Source organism: Amblyomma maculatum, chromosome 2 (assembly GCF_055883805.1).
Source record: "Amblyomma maculatum isolate TAMU_Amacu chromosome 2, ASM5588380v1, whole genome shotgun sequence".
In the NCBI taxonomy this organism is placed as follows: Eukaryota; Metazoa; Arthropoda; class Arachnida; order Ixodida; family Ixodidae; genus Amblyomma; species Amblyomma maculatum.
This window is the reverse complement of record NC_139345.1, coordinates 34,001,024-34,019,756: the sequence shown is the minus strand read 5'-3', so window position 1 is coordinate 34,019,756 and position 18,733 is coordinate 34,001,024. Positions and strand designations below refer to the sequence as shown.

Below are 18,733 nucleotides of genomic sequence, written 5' to 3'. Positions count from 1 at the left end.
TGACCAGTAGCCCAAATGTGGCTGCGGACATACCTGTTGACTATTGGCTGACAAAAGAGACGAAGCATAAAAGTGTCGGCAAACAGTGAAGAGCTTTGCCAATGACTGACTGACATTGAGACAGACGTCGCATGCTTTGTGCTCATCAAACCCAGCAGGACCAAATTCTAGTGACTGCAATGATCCCAGTGAGCTCTCTCTGTAAACGCTAAAACATTGAACAAACACAACTTTCAACGTAAAAGTTCTGGGAACATGGTTATGTAACCTTTTATGTGTACGATATATTTTTGTTCATTTTCAGACTGAACCTGCTTAATTATAACATATAATGTTGTTTGACAGACTTCAAATTGAAGGGTTATATCATATACAGACGACAGGCACTCCAAAACTGGTGTTATATTATTTGAATGTCCCTTTGACTTATTCAAGCTTTGTTACATTCTCTATGCTGCTCGATTAATGCATGGTTACATTTTTTGCAGCTAGGCAAGCTAATCGCCATAGTGGGTTTTGTAAGCACATAGGCTTAGTTCCAGTCTGCATATGAGAACAGGGTTTGTTTGGGTGTACAGGTCCCGTCAACAGTAAACGGAAGGCGACTCTATCCAAAGCGTATTAATTTCTTTGAACCAGAGCATACTGGTCGAGATTTATTGGTGCACTGTGCAATTTGCCCAGCCACGATTAGGCTGCATATACCTATTCAAAGATTCATAAAATGTAAGCTCTGAAATTAATTTTTTTTTCCCCTGATATTGCCTTCCATCTGCTTTTGACAGCACTTCTGCAAGCCATGATACCATGAGCAGCTCTGCATACCTGTGCAGCCTGTCCTATACAGTTTTAAAGTATCCATACCTGTCCACAAGGAGTTTGCAAGAAGTTTGCAGGGGTCATGTGGATGCAGCTAGCACAGAACCGGGTTAATTGGAGAAATATGGGAGAGGCCTTCGCCCTGCTGTGGGTATAGTTGGGCTGGTGGTGATGATGATACCTGTCCACAGTGAAGGCGAATGTTCACATACAGTGAAGGCTAGCCTTGTGATTACACCTGGCAATCTCTCTGCCAAAGCAATATTTAATAAACAAACTTTACCACCGTGATACATTCTAGCCTTGCGATTACACCTGGCAATCTCTCTGCCAAAGCAATATTTAATAAACAAACGTTACCACCGTGATACATTTCAGTGACACCTGCTGTGGTTTGAGCTAAGACTGTCCAATGAAGCTGCTTCCTTTGAAACTGTGTGGTAGAGTTACAGACGGCAGGGTAGCATTAGGGTAGAGGAGGCAACATTACAACTTGCTTGTCAAAGAGCCTATATATTGTACAGCAGACTATGTATTATCAAAAATATTTTTTGCCCCTGATATACATCGAAGCTGTTCAACAAAAGCTTATTAGCTAGTCTGTCTTATTTGGAAGAGACTCTAGTAAGAACTAGATATGCGAAAATTCATCATCTACATTTATGTACATTCTGCAGGAGAATGAAGTGAAATACCTTTAGGTAGAAATAAGGTTGGCAATTACACTGTTCACTGCTGCTGTTCATGCATCTGATGATAATATGCCAGAATTACTAACTAGAGCTAAATTTCATTTTCACGATAATGGTACAGCTGAAATAAAGGGCAACCTGCCCTATCATCAGTTGCAACTAAATAAAATTGACACAAAACCATGACTTGCTACTTTTAGAAGTAAAAATGTAATAAAGCTGTAATGGCCAGCACTTCATTTTAGTAATGGTCACACTGCTAAGCAGACAGCCACACCTGTTGCAGTTTTGGTACAGATGTGGTGCTCTGTTAATGCGCGCCGGTTTTCTTGCACACACAAAAAAAGGGGCGGGCACCTTGTCAGCAAAATCAAAACGCGCTACGAACTTCAAGAAACACATGAGTATTAAACTTTGCAGACATTTCAAATGAAAATTTTAACGCAGTTAAAGAGTAGGATGTGCGAAAGCTTTCGCATACAATCTATGATGGATGCAATTCACAGCGCAAGAGTGTGTTGAAGTTGGCATACGAAGTAATTGACCATGGCGATAGCTGCGGCGTTTTGTACTTGCTTCCGATGAGAAATCCCTAGCTTTGAATCCGTTGCACTACAAGCGGACATGGAAGCATTAGGGGATTTCGCTAGGCTCTGAACCTTGTTAGTGTTTCCACACTTATCTAGAAATTGAACAGCAAGACTCTATAAACTCAGTTGTACTAGTGATGTTCTTTTGGAGCACAGCCTTTCATGGGACTTAATAAAAACACTCAGAGGACCCTTCTGAGCACCACTGTTCTTTCAGGCTGTCACACAGAACAATTACTACTTTGCTGTTTGCAATACTTGGTGAAAAATAAAACCCATTAAAATAAAGAAACAAGCTAGATGAATGTGCAAGAAAAGACAAGTTGCTCACATTTCAATGACCCTGACATCGCCCTTGCAGGAAGCATTTATAGTGTCCCCGAGTATGAATGCTAAGGATGGAAGTAAGCGTGTATGTACCCAGGTATAGTAATGTGTCCAGGAAATGATTGTCCCACACTCTGTTCCCTTCCTCTTTGTTCCAAGTGTGACTGACTCACCGGTAACTGATAAGAGTAACCAGTTAGGGAAGTTCCGTGAGCAGTCATTCACTTAAAACTTTTCAGAAAGGCAGCAGCATCCACAATGTCTGCTGGCCCTGTTTTCACTTCAGCAATATCTATTCAGTATTTCTGCTCATTGTTCTAATAGTACATAAACATGACTTATAGAATAATGTAACATATATAATCCACTTATTTCAAGTACATTTCAATTTTGATTTCATAACATTTAATGTTTCAGAGCTTGCAGGTCTGTGTTTTGCTGCAAACCAACTCACAAAAGTGCTTCAACTATATGTCTTGGCTGCAGTGGTTGAAGAATGCCCTTTAATGTCCTTGGAACAAGGGGCAACTTTGTGTGCAATAACTAGAAGCTCTTATTCCATTAGCTATGTGCTGCACACATTACGTGTATTTCTGCATGTTGCTCTGTCCACATGTTGCACATGATAACAGCACCTTGCAACTTGGTCCACCACCACTGATTAAATCACCTTTGGGCTTGGCTCCAAAACAAGAGTCTTTGAACAGTGTTCAAATTGATTTGTTGTACCTCTTGCAATCGGGAGGGCCACAAGCTGCTGTTATCAGCTGGGCAGTGTTGGCAAATATGCGTAACAAATGGCTTGCTACACAACCTCGTACCAGGACTTGCATGCCCTAAGACCCACTACACTGCTTGATGTGTACAGCCAGCAAATACTGTCAGTCTGGCACATGCCGTGCTGCCCTCTCTCGACTGTCTTTGGATGGTGGAGCTGGTGGCTCTTCTTCAGTATACTCCACCTGGAAAGGTACCAGGTGCACAAGATGTTAGCAAGTTCTTGACCATGAGCCGTCAAAAAGGCCAGGAAGAGAAAAGTGAATTTAGCACTGTAACTGGCGTAGCTGCTGTAATTAAAGTCAATCATGCCTGTGAGCTCACGTGCAGGTTTTTCACACTCACCTGTACGAGTCCTGATAACAGAGCGTATGACAGCATGGCAACCGTGGCCACACCTAGAGAGACTAGCGTGTTGAGCCAAGAAAAGGAGAACTCCTCTGTTGATGGCTTCGGTGTTGCTGAGTCGCCACTGCTAATGTCTGCACAATGAAGCAAGTACCAATGCACTTAGATGCCACTCTCCAGATACATGGAAGAGGCCACAAATAAATCTCGCATTATAGTACACTGCCTTAATTGTAGGCGGTGCCGCAGTCGAGCCAAGGTGGCGTAGGAAAGATTGTGTATGATCAGCCTGAGCGCAGTGACAAGTTTCCTGATTTCACTATCTAATTCTGCTGCTTCATTTTAGTTGGGCGTCTAGTTCTAGCTATACACTTTGTATTAGTTAGTGTAAAACAGAAAACCGATGATGAACTGGAGATCACTGGCTTGGGTCTGCGAATGTACGTCGTGCTAGTGAAACCACTTACAAACGTTGCACTCTTCCAGGGTGTTTTTAGCAATGTCTAGATGACCAGCACAGAGTGTTCCTTCACATCAGAAGTATGAGAAAAAGGCGAGCATGTCTCGCACTTAATGCTGCATTATTACAAGTAAAAAGTACCTTATGGAATCATTCCATGATGCTGAAAGCTAAAATGGCTCACAATGGATTCATGCTCAACCACTGTCTGCCTGAAGTTCAATCTATCAATTGGATCCAAGTATATTATTCACATGTAGCCATCACCTCAGTCAAGCAAGCAATCTGCAACTAAACTTGCCTCGTCACTTTACTTTTTGCCTTGTCCACCGGCTCCTGTGCTCATTTCTCGCCGCTCCAATCTTTCTACTGTGATGTTTTATTTTACAGACCACGAAAACACAAATAAAAAAAGTAAACAAGCACCAATGCAAAAGTATAAAGCGTAGAAAGAAAAAAATATGCTGGTGCTTGAACTACTTTAACTGCGGCTTGGTTTATGGGGAGCTGCAATTTTCGGGGGTTATGGTTGCATCGCGGCTGTAACTGTAACTACCTTCCTAGTCTTCAAAGAAAAGAAACAAGGCTACAAATCCACCTAGCCTTTACCTGGAAAAACAACACCAAAGATGTCCTCTCCTTAGAAATGCTGCAAACAAACGATCACTGACGCTGGGACTGGCTTGCCAATCTGCAGTTTGTGCACCAACATGTACATTTTCTTCGGGCTATTGGCAGTGAGAAAGCAGTCGGATGATACCTCGGCTTTTCCATCTCTTCAACATACAACAGGCAAAGAGTTTTGTCGAGCTATCTCATTACCACAACACTCCCGGGACGACACCAGAAAGTGCTCAATACTCAGATATACCCAGCAAGAATCTGCCGAGTGACGATGAGCTCGGTGACTGAATGGCAGTGCAGCCACAATGTGACATCGATAGCATCAAAATCCATAGTATTTTCAAGAGAAAATGGGGAAGAAGGTGAAAAACTGCAGGTGAAGCACTTGCAAAGGGGCACACAAACAATTCCATGCGCTGCCAATTCTTATCAGACTAGCTCGCAGCGCTGCTGCAGCGTGGCACCATCATAAAAATTGCCAATGAAAAGAATTGTGTGGGCTTTCTCTGCATGTGAGGTCATTCGTGGCCAAGTATTGGGTACGTAATAACACTCCACAAAGTTGTCGAATTAACTTCCCAAAAGTTGTTATAAATCCTCTTTCTCACCACTGAGACACATTGCACCTGGAGTTTTTACGCAAATCGCACACAAGCGTTTTTGCACTCTATGGATCGAAATGCGGCCAGCTAGGATTCAATCCCGTGACCTTGGGTTCCAGCCAAACGTAACCATCAAGCTACTGCAGTAGATAAGAGAAAAAAAAAAATTATACTTTGTTAGTACTTAGAGCAATTGGTTATTTTCCGTGTGGGCATTACAGATTGCTGGTTTTGGTGGCATGGAAACAATCTAGGCATGTGATGTGGCTCAGTTTAAGCTAGCATCTCAATATACAGTAAAACCCTGATAACTTGAACGTTGTTAGTCTGAAATCTCTGATAATTCAAAGCATTTCTGCTGCCCGGAATTCCTAATGCAAATCTGACCATTTAACTTGAAGTGGCGGTCCATGCTAGTTAGGTTAACTCAAAGATTTTGGATGCTACACAGAAATATCTTATTCTGATTTCAACCAATGAAGTGATGGCCCCTCGGAGTCACGAAGAGGCGCCGCTAGGTGATGTTGCAACATTACACATACACACACAGAAGACACTACAGTAAGGCTTGCAGACCACCCAGACGCATGCCTGCAAAGAAGGCGTGCTTCACTGCAACGCAGCCGTAAATGCTTCTGGCACTTTGTCAAGACAAGGCTGGACTGAAGGCAGTGATGCGAACGCTCGGCCATGGTCAAGGCAGCGAAAAGGCACTAGCATTGAAGCACTTCCCACCCATAGCAGTAACCATTCTTGCTCCTTGCTTGTGGAAGATCGGAAGCACGAAACACAGGCCTGTGCAGTTTATTTTAATAGTGTGCCATGGCTAGTGGGTTAGGTTACCGACATCCCAAGTACTGTCGCATAAAGTCATCCTTATTAAAAAAAAAACAACTATCAGAAATTTCCCAACCTATTCACGGAATGTAAGGTAGCTTTGATGAGTAGCGAGTAGCATGCGTCCTGCGAAGGTGCCCATTCCCGGCAGAGCGCACGGGGCTCCATTCATCGAAAGTAGTAAATTCTTATGCAAATCAGCTCCCTGGCTCATTCACGCTGACAGTAGCTTATTTGGATGAATGATAGGTAACGCGAGAACAAATTTCAATAATTTCACACAGACGGAATTTCAAACTACACGGCCTTGTAAATTTGCCGTAAGCCATTCGTGTCACACTAGAGAGTGGAAGACAGGGTGCAGCACCATTTCACCTTTAGTCTCTGCTGCCATCGTAAAGTGTTTATAATTTACTGCTTTAAGTTGCGTGCGCGCACTGGAATGCCATCTTATGGGAAACAACAACACAAAGTCCGGCGGCTGCGCGTTCTTAAAAACTTTTTTTCGCCTCGGATCAATTTCTTGCCGTGTTCTGTCAATTCAAGCATTTTTCATGGCCCCGACAACACATAATTGATGATGCGTTACTGAATATATATAAAAAAAGCTCTCTTTTTTTTTTTCACATCCGGTGTTAGAGTGAACGTGACAAGAATGGCTATGGCACAAAATGCAAGAGTAGCACAAAACGGCATGCCAATGGTAATAGTATGCTTGATGGAAGTCACTGACAACACAGGAACTTGTTAAAAAGAAAGTAAAAGCTGACAATAGCTGCATAATATTACATACTAGTTGTGTTTCTCTTTGAGACGCATGGTTATGCATTCTGAGAAAAAAAAGAAAATGCAGCTCTGAGGTTAAACATAAACACACCATACTACATGGAAGAAGCCAACTTACCTTTGAGAGGAAAGTACCGCTGCAAGACTCTAGTGACAAATGTGGCCAGATTGTCACATGCCTTGAGGTGGTTCTGCAGGGCACAGCTTGGAAACGGTGCACAGAGTAGCGGTGCCAGGTGTGCAAACACAATCGCATCGAGAGAAGTGGGGCTGAAATAGATGTGTCCTTTCAGCAGCGTATTGCAAAAACTCATTTTCATGTAGGTGCCTGCATGTCACAAGTTATTAGCAGCCACTGCGAATACATTTTTGGCCATGTGGTATAGAGCGGCCGCCGCGGCCAATGTTCAACCCGCGTCCTGAACCTAAGGATGCAGGTTCAAATTCGGCTGGTGTAGCAGTTGTCGGTGGAGGCGAAAAGCAAGGTGCCAGTGTCCTGTACAATGTCAGTATACACGTTAAAGAAACATGGGCAGTCGAAATTTCTGGACCTCTCGACTATGGCATCCCTCATAGCCTGGGTCGCTTTGGGGTGTTAAGCCCTAAAACCAAACCAAACCATAAACAGCATCATCATCATCAGCCTGACTATGCCCACTGCAGGGCGAAGGCCTCTCCCATATTTCTCCAATTAACTCTGTTCTGTGCTAGCTGCAACCACTTGACACCTGCAAACTTCTTAACCTCATCCACCCACCTAACTTTCTGCCGCCCCTGCTGCGCTTTCCTTCCCTTGGAATCCAGTTTGTTACCCTAAGCGACCATCAGTTATCCTCTCTTCGCACTACATGTCCTGCCCATGCCCATTTTTTCTTCTTAATTTGCACTAGAATGTCGGTAACTTGAGTTATTTCTCTGACCCACTCGGCACGCTTCCTATCTCTTAATGTTACCCCAACCATTTTTCGTTCCATAGCCCTCTGGGTTGTCCTCAACTTAAGTAGAACTCTCTTTGTTAGCCTTCACGTTTCAGCCCCATAGGTGAGTACAGGTAAGATGCAACTGCTGTATACTTTCCTTTTGAGCGATACCGGTAAGCTGCTAGTCATATTCTGCGAGTGCTTGCCAAATGCGCTCCATCCCAATCTTATTCTTCTTGTTATTTCTTTTCATGGTCTGGATCTGCGGTTACTACCTGTTCTAAGTAGACATATTCGCCTACTACTTCCAGTGCTTCGTTACCTAACGTAAACTGCTATTCCTTCCCGAGACTGTTGAACATTACCTTAGTCTTCTGCATATTGATTTTCAAGCCTACCTTTCTACTTTTCTTGTCTAGGTCACCGATAATTCTTTGCAGTTCATCTCCTGAATTACTTAGCAAGGCAATGTCATCAGCAAATCGCAGATTACTGAGGTATTCTCTATCTACCCTTATCCCTAACTGCTCCCATTTCAAGTCTCTGAATACTTCCTCCAAGCAAGCTGTGAATAGTACTGGGGAGATACAGAACAGCATACATAACATAATAGTAAAGGACTGTAGGTCAACATTGTCATCCAACACAAACTCACAAATTTTTCAGGTAGCTACTACAGTAATACTGCCTTGGCTAATAGTTGTATCAATCATGCTTAAAGCTTTAGAGCGCAGCGCTTTGGCGCCCATTTCTGCATTTCGCGTTGTCGTCGCCGTTGTCCCTCGTAACCAGCTCCGCACCGTTCGCCGCTGCATGTACCCTCCCTTCCCCCCCACCTTTTTTGTGGCGGCGACGGTGTTCTCCGGTTGCCGAAGTGCTGGCTTGGCATCAGCGGATCATGGTGCGTGCATCCCAAGTCGAAACGCAGACACGTTGACTTAACTCGCTAGCGGTGTCAGCGGCATCTGTCAGTCGCTGCTATCTCTTCACCGCACAACGTTCCTATGGACCCACGCGCTGCCTCCCGCGACCTCCCGATAACTTAATTGCTCTCTTCGCTCCTCCTCCAATGCCGCCTCTGTGCGGCGGGGTAATCAGAGCGCCGGATCGATGGCAGCGGACCTCGATATGTGCACTGCCCGAGCCGAAACGCATACCTCAATCTATCGAAAAGTTGAAACAGCAGATGAGCTGCGCTCAAATTTTGCATTAGGAAGTAACGTAATCGTCGGCAATTTTTTTGCACTGTATGAGATCCAACAGGTACCGTGCATTTGTCACTGCCTATTTTTTGTGATGAAATTGAGGTAAGCCAAAATCTGGCTTGTAAAAATAAATTTAAAAAAAGAAAAAAATTGGGGGATGCTTGTAACTTTAAGCGCGGAATGCTGTAGCATTAGAAGCAATGTTGCTGTTATAGGTATTTCTCACTACCATCTAACATGGTTATTGTGGCTTTTTTTTTTTCCCTTTTTAGTATTTACAGAGCGGATCTTCTTTTGATTCTCGCACGCTGCTGCTGGCGCGCTCCTAGTCTTGACACCAGGTGCCATATGTAGGCGCGCCTGGCTAGGGGATTGCGGGTCGTGTGAGCATCATACGTTGAATGCCTGTCTTGTGTGCGAGTGATCTTCAATCTTGTCATTAGCACGCTCTACCACCTATGAATGTAGGCACGTGCTGCACCGCTACTCCCATCATTTTTCTGTGCCTCCCCATCGTGGTGGCGCAGAGGGTGGGCACTCGACTGTGCCCAAGGATGAGGGATCGAATCCCAGCCGCAGTGGCCACTTTTCGATAGAGGTTAAAAGCAAAGTGCCCATGTGATGTGCGATTTCGGTGCACATTAAGGTGGTCGAAATTTCCAGAACCATCCACTACGACATCTCTCACAGTCTGAGTTACTTTGGGGATGTTAAACCTTATGAACCAAACCAAACCGTTTTCTGTGCCAGAGAGTTCTACAGCCATACGAAGCGCATTATTCCTTCGTTGACGCGATATCCGTGTGTAGCTCACCAGGCAAGCTAGAAATTAGAAATTGTAGGTTATAAGCAGAGTGATGCACAGGGAAGAGTGATTGTTATTGTTGTGTCTATTCTTTATCTGTGATAAGCACCTGTGCATTTTTGTTTATTTATTTATTTTTTTTTTTCACCTTTTAATTTTTACCACGAGAATGTAAACTTGTTGATTTTTCTCGATGGAATTAAGATGTAGTCAGATTGGCAAGCTTTGGGTTGAAAAATGTTTAGTCAAAACCAGTGCTTTTGGTCATCAATTTTTCATCTTCGGCTTTCTTCTACCGTTCTTTTACGGGAATATAACCACAACCCCCAGCAGCCATATCTGTTCCTCAGTGAGGTGTCTCCATGGAAAACGGTCAAGCGTATTATCTTTTTGTTGTTAAGCGTCTATTATCTTTTTGCTATTAAGCATCTGCCTTAATTGCACCAAAATAAACATGATTTCATTACATTCCATGGCACTGGCGCAAATGGCTACGTGGCGCTTTTACATACACAAAGAGCTTCTAAACAAAATACACTCGTCTTCTAGCCGCACAAGCCACGAGAGCTGGCTTCTCTATTAATATTTATTCAAGTTAAAAGAATGAGCAACGCTGTTTTGTGCCCACAGTCTTGGTTCAGTTATTAGGGCGCTCTAATGCTGAGCCCAAAAAGGCACGTTCGATCCTGGCTGCGACGGCCACTTTTCGATGGAGACAATATGGAACAAACCCGAGGTTGAAATCTCCAGAGCTTTCCACTACAGCGCTTCGCATAGCCGATGTCGCTTTGGGACACTAAACACCATATAACGTATGAAAACTGACTTGTTATGCTCCAACTAGCACTCATTTGTTCCTATTTTTTTGGTATGTGTGATAATGTGTGACAATTTAAACAGATATGTGGCGACATGTAGGTACAACTGTTTTATAGGCGCTAGATTTTACAAGCATAAAAATAAACAATCCTAATGTAGTGGTGTTTGTAAATAAAACGCAAAAAGTTTGGTGATGTGACTGGCGCACCACCATGCAGCCGAAAACACAGGCTAATTTGTGAGGTTCTCTGTGGCTGGCAGTGAGGATAGAGAGGGCATTGTAATTGGAATTATACATGATCTGTACACATACGAATAGCGATTATAATCTTTCAAAAACATTTCTGGGCTGTAGGGCACCAAGACAGCAGCATTGGTATGACTGCCTGCCGAACACCAACAAAATTAGCGTGAATGTCAAATTTAATCTTATAACTAATGCGTCAGTTTTTAACTCTGTGACTACGCAAATAAACTTGCTGCTGCACAACCATGTGGTGAAAAATATTCTGAGAGCGCTGTGGAATCTACAGTGTAGAAATTCGAAAGTCTGTTCAGCTGCTAGTGCACATGGCACATTATGTTTGCTCTCATTATATAATTATAAACTAAATGCACTGCCATTATCATTACTAATGCCATCATTGTCATTATCATTCATTGCAGCATCATTGTCCTCACTACTAGCATCCTCACTGCAGACAAGGAGAACTATGATGTGTGTTTCATGATCTCGGGCATGGCGCACTTTTAAAGTGCTCGGCTGGGGATCCGAGAGATGGAGGTTCGATTCCCGATGGAGACCGGATTTTTATTTTTCTGATTACATTAGTTTTGGTTTCGGATGACTACAGTGTGACCGGATGAACAAATGCCGACAGTATGAGCCATTAAAGGCTTTCACCTTAAATATCTTTGCCAATATTTAGCAGTGCCGAATGCTAGCAAATCGCGGCTACCGCATAGGCAAGGCGGCGGAGATACCGCAGCCTCGCAGTTCCCAAGGAAACAGCCGCGTGGCAGCATACCATTGAGCAGTAAATAACCATGCGCGTGAAAGGCTAAAAAATCTTGTCTATAAGAGGTTGTGAATTCAACCCCTACAGCCTATGCTCTCAGCACCTGCAGACTTGGGCATGTCACGCGATATTGTGACGTCACAAAAATTCCAGGGGCGCACTTAGGCCTACAGGTCTACAGGTCAAACTCTCTGTGCAAAATCTGTGCAAAGCAATGTTAAGGTTCATTTTTAAATGTGACGAAGGCCAAAAAGCCAAGATATGGGAAGCAGCAGTGGCTTTGACATCGGTAGCGTCATTGTATAAAACCGCAATGGAGGTCATGACAGCCTTCATTGTGTTATCAGCATAACCATGCACCCAAAGCTCAAGCCCTCGTCGCTATTGTCTATGTTCCTTATGCTGCCACTCCACTACACAAGATACCTATTAAAATCAAGTGATTGGCTTGCGGAGTGAATTTTGGATAGCAAAATAGAGCTAGATAAAACGCTTCTAATTCTATGCTGCAATTTTACCAGTGTGCTAAAGATCTCAGTATTGTTTTTTATCCTAAAGCTTTGCTTAGCCTGAAATTGTTGTTTTTACAACTTTGAGTTGACTAGACCTTACTATACTCCCATAGAACACTACTTACAAAGATAGTTCAAAGTAAAATGTAGCAAATTGTTCTGAGTCTGTCCTTAATATGCTGTAGAAGGCATGGATGGATTTGTAGGCAACTCTCAGGAAAGGTGTAGAGTTCACAGTTTTTGATAACAAAGCCCTTTATTAAGGCACAGAAAAATCGCTGAGTATATAATCAGGCTGCTGCCAAGTGAATCTCCTGTCGCAGTATCAACTACAAATGTAATTAACCTTATCTGACCTTGGCCTATTTCTACTATCACGCTTGATTGAGAGGACATACCATATAGCTTCAAATTACCCATATATATATATATATATATATATATTACATTTCCCATACAAAACAAAAGCATGGAAAATGCTTTAAAAGCTGTGCCACTCACCTCTGACCAAAGAAAAATGGTTCCGTCCCAAGACGTTGAGACAGTGTTGTCAAACACTCTTGTGCTTCCTTGAAAAGCTGGGCCAAGTAAAACCAGTAGCATGTGTGACCCCCAGCAGCAAGTACAGTGTGTACGCGTGAATTTCAAGAAGGACTGGGCAACCCAATAAACTTGTAAGGGAGCATAAATAGTGCCAGGTGTCCCAGTTAAATCTCAGCGAGCTTTTAAAAACATGGAGCATCCGAGCGCAGTGAAATCGATTGTCATTTGGCCTAGATTGCAGTATTTTTGTCTCTCAACAATAATTAGTAAAAACCAGTGATCTGAATTTTAATGACTGCCTTTAGGAACATAGTGTCAACATTAGAGGTATGCCAATTTCATAAGATTTTGAATGCAGAATCAAATATCTTAGTATTCAATTGTTCGAATAAATCAAATAATAGTGTATTTTGGAAAGAATCAAATATCTTATGAACTTTTAGAATATTTGTCAATTAATTGGCATGAAGCTCGAGTAAGGCCCACTGTACAAAAGCAGTCGACAACTGTACAAAAACTGTGCCCACACCAACGCTGTGTGCCATCCGGCAGCAATCGGCATGCACAGGGTAATGAATTAAACTATGATATGTGGTTCATTGGTGTGCTTAACATACTAAATTTCAGCCCCTTAGTGGAGATTACAGTTGTTTTTTTAACAGTTATAGCTTTAACTTACAAGTTAGTACCACACCTCAGTGCCACTGCTGGCACTTCAATGTTTCATAACTATAGTTTTTTTTTTTGTACAATAATTTGCAGTGAATATTAGTGCAAATACTGGCTTGTATAGAATTTGGTACTATATCACTATTCATATTTGATTCAATTTGAAAAACGCATTCACACACTCCTAATCAATATGAAAGTTGCAAATTGTCTCGAAAAATGGCTAGCATCAACGTTTCCATCAAGGTATGATTAACATAGGTTTATTTACAGGCCTTTAAAGAAAGTTACTACGTGACCAGCTGCTCGCTCACATTTCTCACCCAGTGCACAAACAAAGATTCATCAGACAAAGAGAAAAAAGTGAATTTTTTCTCCAAGATGCATTTCAGGATGTTGGCACAGACTGGCACTGCACATTTCAGGAAGTGGCACTGACATCACATTGAAGTTTTCCTTTGTTGTTGTACGAGTAATCGCTTGAGGTCGGCAAAAAAATTACTTTGTGTAAAAGGTAGCTTGGTGCAAACATTTGAACAAGCAAACAATCTAAAACTCTTGTTCCAACACTTCGTTCCTTAATCTAATAACTAAAATGTAAGCTAATTAGTTTTTAATAATTAATAAAGTTTGGACAATGAAAGAATACTGCAGACTAGGCGACATAACTCTTAACAACCCTCGGCTGGGATCACTAGGCTGGGACACATTCTCTCTTTACATTTTTTTGCATTTAGCTGGGAGACACGGTAGTATATGAAATATATGTGAAGGCACTGAGCAAGTTTCTATAATAAAAAAAAAAAAAACTGCCGAGGTTTACTTTGTTGCTCTTGTTTCGCAAAAAAAAAAGGAAAAGCAGCTCTGAAGTCACTCGAACAGATAATTTGACAGAAAGGAAGATGAAAGACAACACACTGTTGCTAAGGTCAAAACTCATCACCTCTGCATGTAATGCGCAGTGGTCTGTCATTTGATCTATAACAGCGACTGTCGCATATTTGGAGCATTGAGGTAAGAGCATCAGACAATTCAATCCAAAAACTCTGGTCAAAAGCGTAAGCTTTGCAAGCACCATCTTGTAAGGCTGAGAAGAGAGCCATAGCTAAAAAAATGTGTATACATTGTGTGTTCTGATAGGGATAGTAATGAAAGTCCCATTACAATTTTTTGTTTTCAAGGAGATTTTTATATATGATGAGCAAATGTATCGACACAAACGAATAAGGACTTAGTTTCTCAAGGTAAGCTGTAGTTATCTCGAAACCAGAAAACTGTATATCACAACAAGTGGAAAACATCATTTTTACTATTTTGTAAAGTGGCAAATTTGGAGCCCTGCTGCATGCACACAGAAAATTTGTTGCATGCCAGAATTTACTCAATAAATATCTGTAAAATGTACTCTTAGACACCACAAAACACATTTTTAATACACCAGTCTTTTGTACAAAAAACCTCAAACTTTGCTTCAGTAACTATGCGCTGCAAGGAAGCAAATTCCCCTAAGTTCTTGCAGAATGCATTAGGGGTTTGCAGCTGAACCTTTTCGTTGGCATTCTGCATTTTATTATCTTCATATCAGGAAAATTCGGTAGTTCTAGACTGATAAGTTTTTCTCAATAGGGCTGCAATATCCGCTTCACCAGGCTTCATCATCTCTGTGTTTTAAACCTCCGAGAATAATCCTCAGTTTTTCGTAACTGCAAGGCATTATAAATGTGTCGCATTATATTGTTTAAAACATAAAAATAAATACAAAACTGACTTCGTGCTTATTCTTCATTACTGCTCATTGTTGCCTTTTAGGATGAGAAACTCAGAAATTAGATTTAGTACCGACTGCATAAGGCTACATTTTAAATGGTACAGTGATCAAGCTCTTATGTGCAATTTGTAGTTTTTTTTCTTTTCTAAATAAGAGATTTAAAGCTCATACTTCATCGGTGTACAAGTCTAACACTATCCTCGATGTTGCTCGTAGCCAATCTTAGCATATGTATTTAGTTCTGTCAGGTGTTTTATGGTAGTTTAGACAAAAATCCAACATGATCATCACTGCTCTGAATACCTTAAAGAGCTGCTGTCAAGACAGGGAAAAAACACGCTTGACACCCAGTCTGTAACACAATGACGCCTGATGCAATCTCGAATTCGATATCACTATACACATTTAGCCACAGCACTGAGTCTTTAACACCTGCTCCCATCTTCCCATAGCAAGGTGTTTCTTCCCTGAACACCTGAAAGTTCTGTCCGAACAATGACCTTTGATCCAGCCAGCGCATAAGCAGCGGCTCATGAATGTTGTCGGATCTTGCGCTTTGCATGTCGTTTTCCAGGCTTAGTAGACAGCGGTTTCGCTTTTTGTTGCCTCAAGTCTTGTCTGCACTAGATAGCTCCCTCGAGAAGGATATTTGGTATCTTTGCTCATATGTGCCGCCGCACTGAGATGTCGAATATCAATAAATTTCGGAAGCCTAAAAGGTCTATAGTTTTTGTCAAAAAAAAAAAAAAAAAAAAAAAAACAATAAACAAACTAATAAAAAACAAAAACAAAATGAAACTGCAATTGCAAATTGATTTGCAACATAAAATAAATTAAGTGGTATATTTTAGCAGCAACATTAAGATGTCGGAAAGCCTCTTTAGGTAAAGATGGCGACATATTGCGTGCACTATAATACAGTGGATGTAAATGCCCTATATAAGTCAAAACAAAATTCCTTTTTTTTTTTTTTTCCAAGGAAACTACAGGTATCTTGCAAAAACTAAGGTTGCATCCTTTGCTTGAACACATTTGCCCAATCATATACAAATTTAATTTAAGACAAGAAATACCCAAGGAACATCAATTACCATCTTCATCTGAACACAGCAGAAATGTTACAAATGGTTAAGTTAAAGTAATGCAGCGACTCTAAACTAGTTGTATTAGTTTTTTTCAGCGTGTAGCCGGACAAGGACAAACACGGAGGAACAGGTAAGACGCACAGGCGCTGTTCCTCCGTCTTTGTCCTTGTCTGGCTACGCGCTGCAAGAATTATGGAAAACCAACTAGCCCGACAGCTTGTCCTCTTTTAGATGTATTAGTTTGATACTGGGGCAAGTAACCCAGAAAGGCCTTCTTTCTCGTATTAACTCCTTTTTCTACATTTTGAGTTTCTATACTAAAGCTCTAGAAGCTTCAGATGTTTCAACATCTGGAGCTAAATATAGTGGACACATGGCATCAAGGCAATGACTCCGAGGTATTAACCAACTTTAATATATGGAACACTTGCGTGACTCTAATATAGTGAAGCCACATATTCATCTCAAACTGCAGTTCCTTATCTGTATACATAATAAAGGTGTACTATCGAGCCTCTAGTCTGATTTATCCCATATGGTACTCCAATCAATAAAGTTTATTAAAGATCCCCTCCTACTCCATTCCTATTTAGAAGTACATGAGGCTGAATTCAATGCAAGCCATGGCAGAATTGCAGAAACGTTACAAACAATCAGAAACTGCAATAGGGGCATTGCTCTTTGAGAACTGAGCATACCACGGCGACAGGCACTATAGAGTTAGGGGAAATCATACTGCAATCTGAGCTTGCTCTCCATCAAGGTCGAGGCCATGCAGTCTTGAGTTGAGGACAGCAGTGGCATCACGCTGCATCTGTCCAGGCAGCACATAGTTGAACGGAAAGCCCAGGGCCTTGGCATACCAAGGCCTCGTCAGCTCCACATAGTTCTGAGCGTCAATCCACCACTGGTAGAGCTGCAGCACCCAAAAATACATCATGGTTTAGTTTTGTCTGGTTCATAGGGTCTAACATCCCAAAGCAACTAAGGCTAAGAGGAGCTTTAGTGGATAATTTCCACCATCTTGGGTTTTTTAACATACACTGATATCACACAGTACATGCGCACCTAGAATTTCACCTCCATAGACTTAGTTAAAGGTATTAACAAACAAAGCTAAGCAGCAGACATTAACTGTTTTGTGAAGGCTTCATTGACTAGAAAGAAAAGCAAACTGCCCTTTTCATAGCAAAAACTACTTTAACCCAGTTGTTTTCTGACAAGGCTGTCTCCTCCCGTAGATTCATGGGCATTAATTCGTTTGTGTTACAGCTTACATGGACTACTGAGCTGCCACCCAGAAGCTTTTTGACGAAGGAATAAAAGGCAAGGTTTCTCATTCGAAAAAGACTGGCAGGAGGCCACAACAAGTCTAGATTTGCAAACCATCTACTCGCAGCGCAAAGCCAATAAACAAATGCAAATTACGGAAATAAAACTACCAGGTTCACACTTTAAATCGAAAGCACATACCAAGGCAGGCTTGAGTTTATGTTTCAGCATGGCGACATAAGCCGTTGCGTCCGAACTTTGCTGAGCTGTCATTTGTACATCCGCGCTGTAGTTCTGCAAACAATAATAAACGAAAATTAGGAAGGGAATTAAGATTACGAAGTTTAGTTTCTGGAGCGCAAATAAGTATGTGGCCCCCTCACCTGTTTTCGGAGATAGGCGACGACGTCTCGAAACTTGGTTAGCTTTGTTTGAGGTCCATGTCGCATCACAGGTAATGATCCTGAAACAATAGGCTTTCAATGCACGACTAAATCGTCAAGATGATGGCTCGTTAGCGAAGCGTTTGCAAATCAGCATTTTTCGAGTGCGCTGCCTACCGTGCACGCCGTTTTACAGCAGCACTTGGAAGAAGGCAGAAAAATCTGCAGATAAGTCGAGCTCCTCAAACCTGTGTCCCAAAAGACGTACCAAACCAGGGTCGACGAATTTCTCTGGTCTTCATGGGTGCCCCGGAAAACTTTGCATATGCCTGAGCACAAAAGATGACGGACGTTTCACATCACGCACAGCGGAACTCCCTAGAGCTGCTTATATGAAAACACGATAGATTCGGACGCAAAGTGAATGAATTACCATGATTTCGAGGCACGCAATGTCGATGCTGGGCAAGCCCCAATCTCCTTTCCAGACGTACAGCTCCATCGGATAGGGTTATACAAATCGCTTATGCACTAGCAACGTTAGTAAATAGGCGGAAAAGCGGAATGCGCTTCTTATTACATTCTAATAGCAGGGATCGCACTGCATGTTTCACCGTAACCAACGCCAACCACCGGGTAACACACTTCGCTGGAGTGCGCAATGGAGTGCGTGCGTATGTTTGTGCTGATGTCGGCGCCCTTTCGGTCGCCGGCTACCATAGAGTTTTCCTCAGTTTAACACTTTCTATTAAATACTTCACCTCTCTCTGAAATATTCATTTATTAGTGTAAATACGGTAATAGTTTAAAATAACAATGTGTACGCTTAATTATTTTCGCTACACGTGAACTTCTAACATTTTGTTTGTAT

At 42.0% G+C, this 18,733-nt stretch overlaps 1 protein-coding gene across 2 annotated transcripts; it reads right to left on the bottom strand.

Moving 5' to 3' along the window:
• Positions 1-22: 22 nt before the first annotated feature.
• Positions 23-18,565, bottom strand: LOC146198312 (metaxin-1). Of its 2 annotated transcripts, XM_084593755.1 has the most exons (9): positions 18,296-18,565; positions 18,131-18,191; positions 17,863-17,942; positions 17,681-17,773; positions 16,944-17,123; positions 12,644-12,720; positions 6,981-7,132; positions 3,551-3,687; positions 23-3,390 (listed from the first exon to the last, which is right to left on the bottom strand). In XM_084593755.1, the coding sequence occupies exons 1-9, from the start codon at positions 18,362-18,364 to the stop codon at positions 3,310-3,312; spliced, it is 930 nt and encodes a 309-aa protein (XP_084449881.1). In that variant the 5' UTR covers positions 18,365-18,565; the 3' UTR covers positions 23-3,309. The 2 variants fall into 2 exon arrangements, with proteins under 2 accessions (XP_084449881.1, XP_084449882.1); XM_084593756.1 differs by lacking the exon at positions 18,296-18,565 and having other exon boundaries at positions 18,040-18,175.
• Positions 18,566-18,733: the final 168 nt, after the last annotated feature.

Excerpts from the sequence above, each read along its gene's own strand:
- LOC146198312 (XM_084593755.1), bottom strand. The coding sequence starts at position 18,364 with ATGGAGCTGTACGTCTGGAAAGGAGATTGGGGCTTGCCCAGCATCGAC. Across the intron at positions 7,133-12,643 it reads CCATTTTTCTTTGGTCAGAG|CCCCACTTCTCTCGATGCGA; the intron begins GTGAGTGGCACA and ends CATCTATTTCAG. Across the intron at positions 3,391-3,550 it reads TGTTATCAGGACTCGTACAG|GTGGAGTATACTGAAGAAGA; the intron begins GTGAGTGTGAAA and ends GTACCTTTCCAG.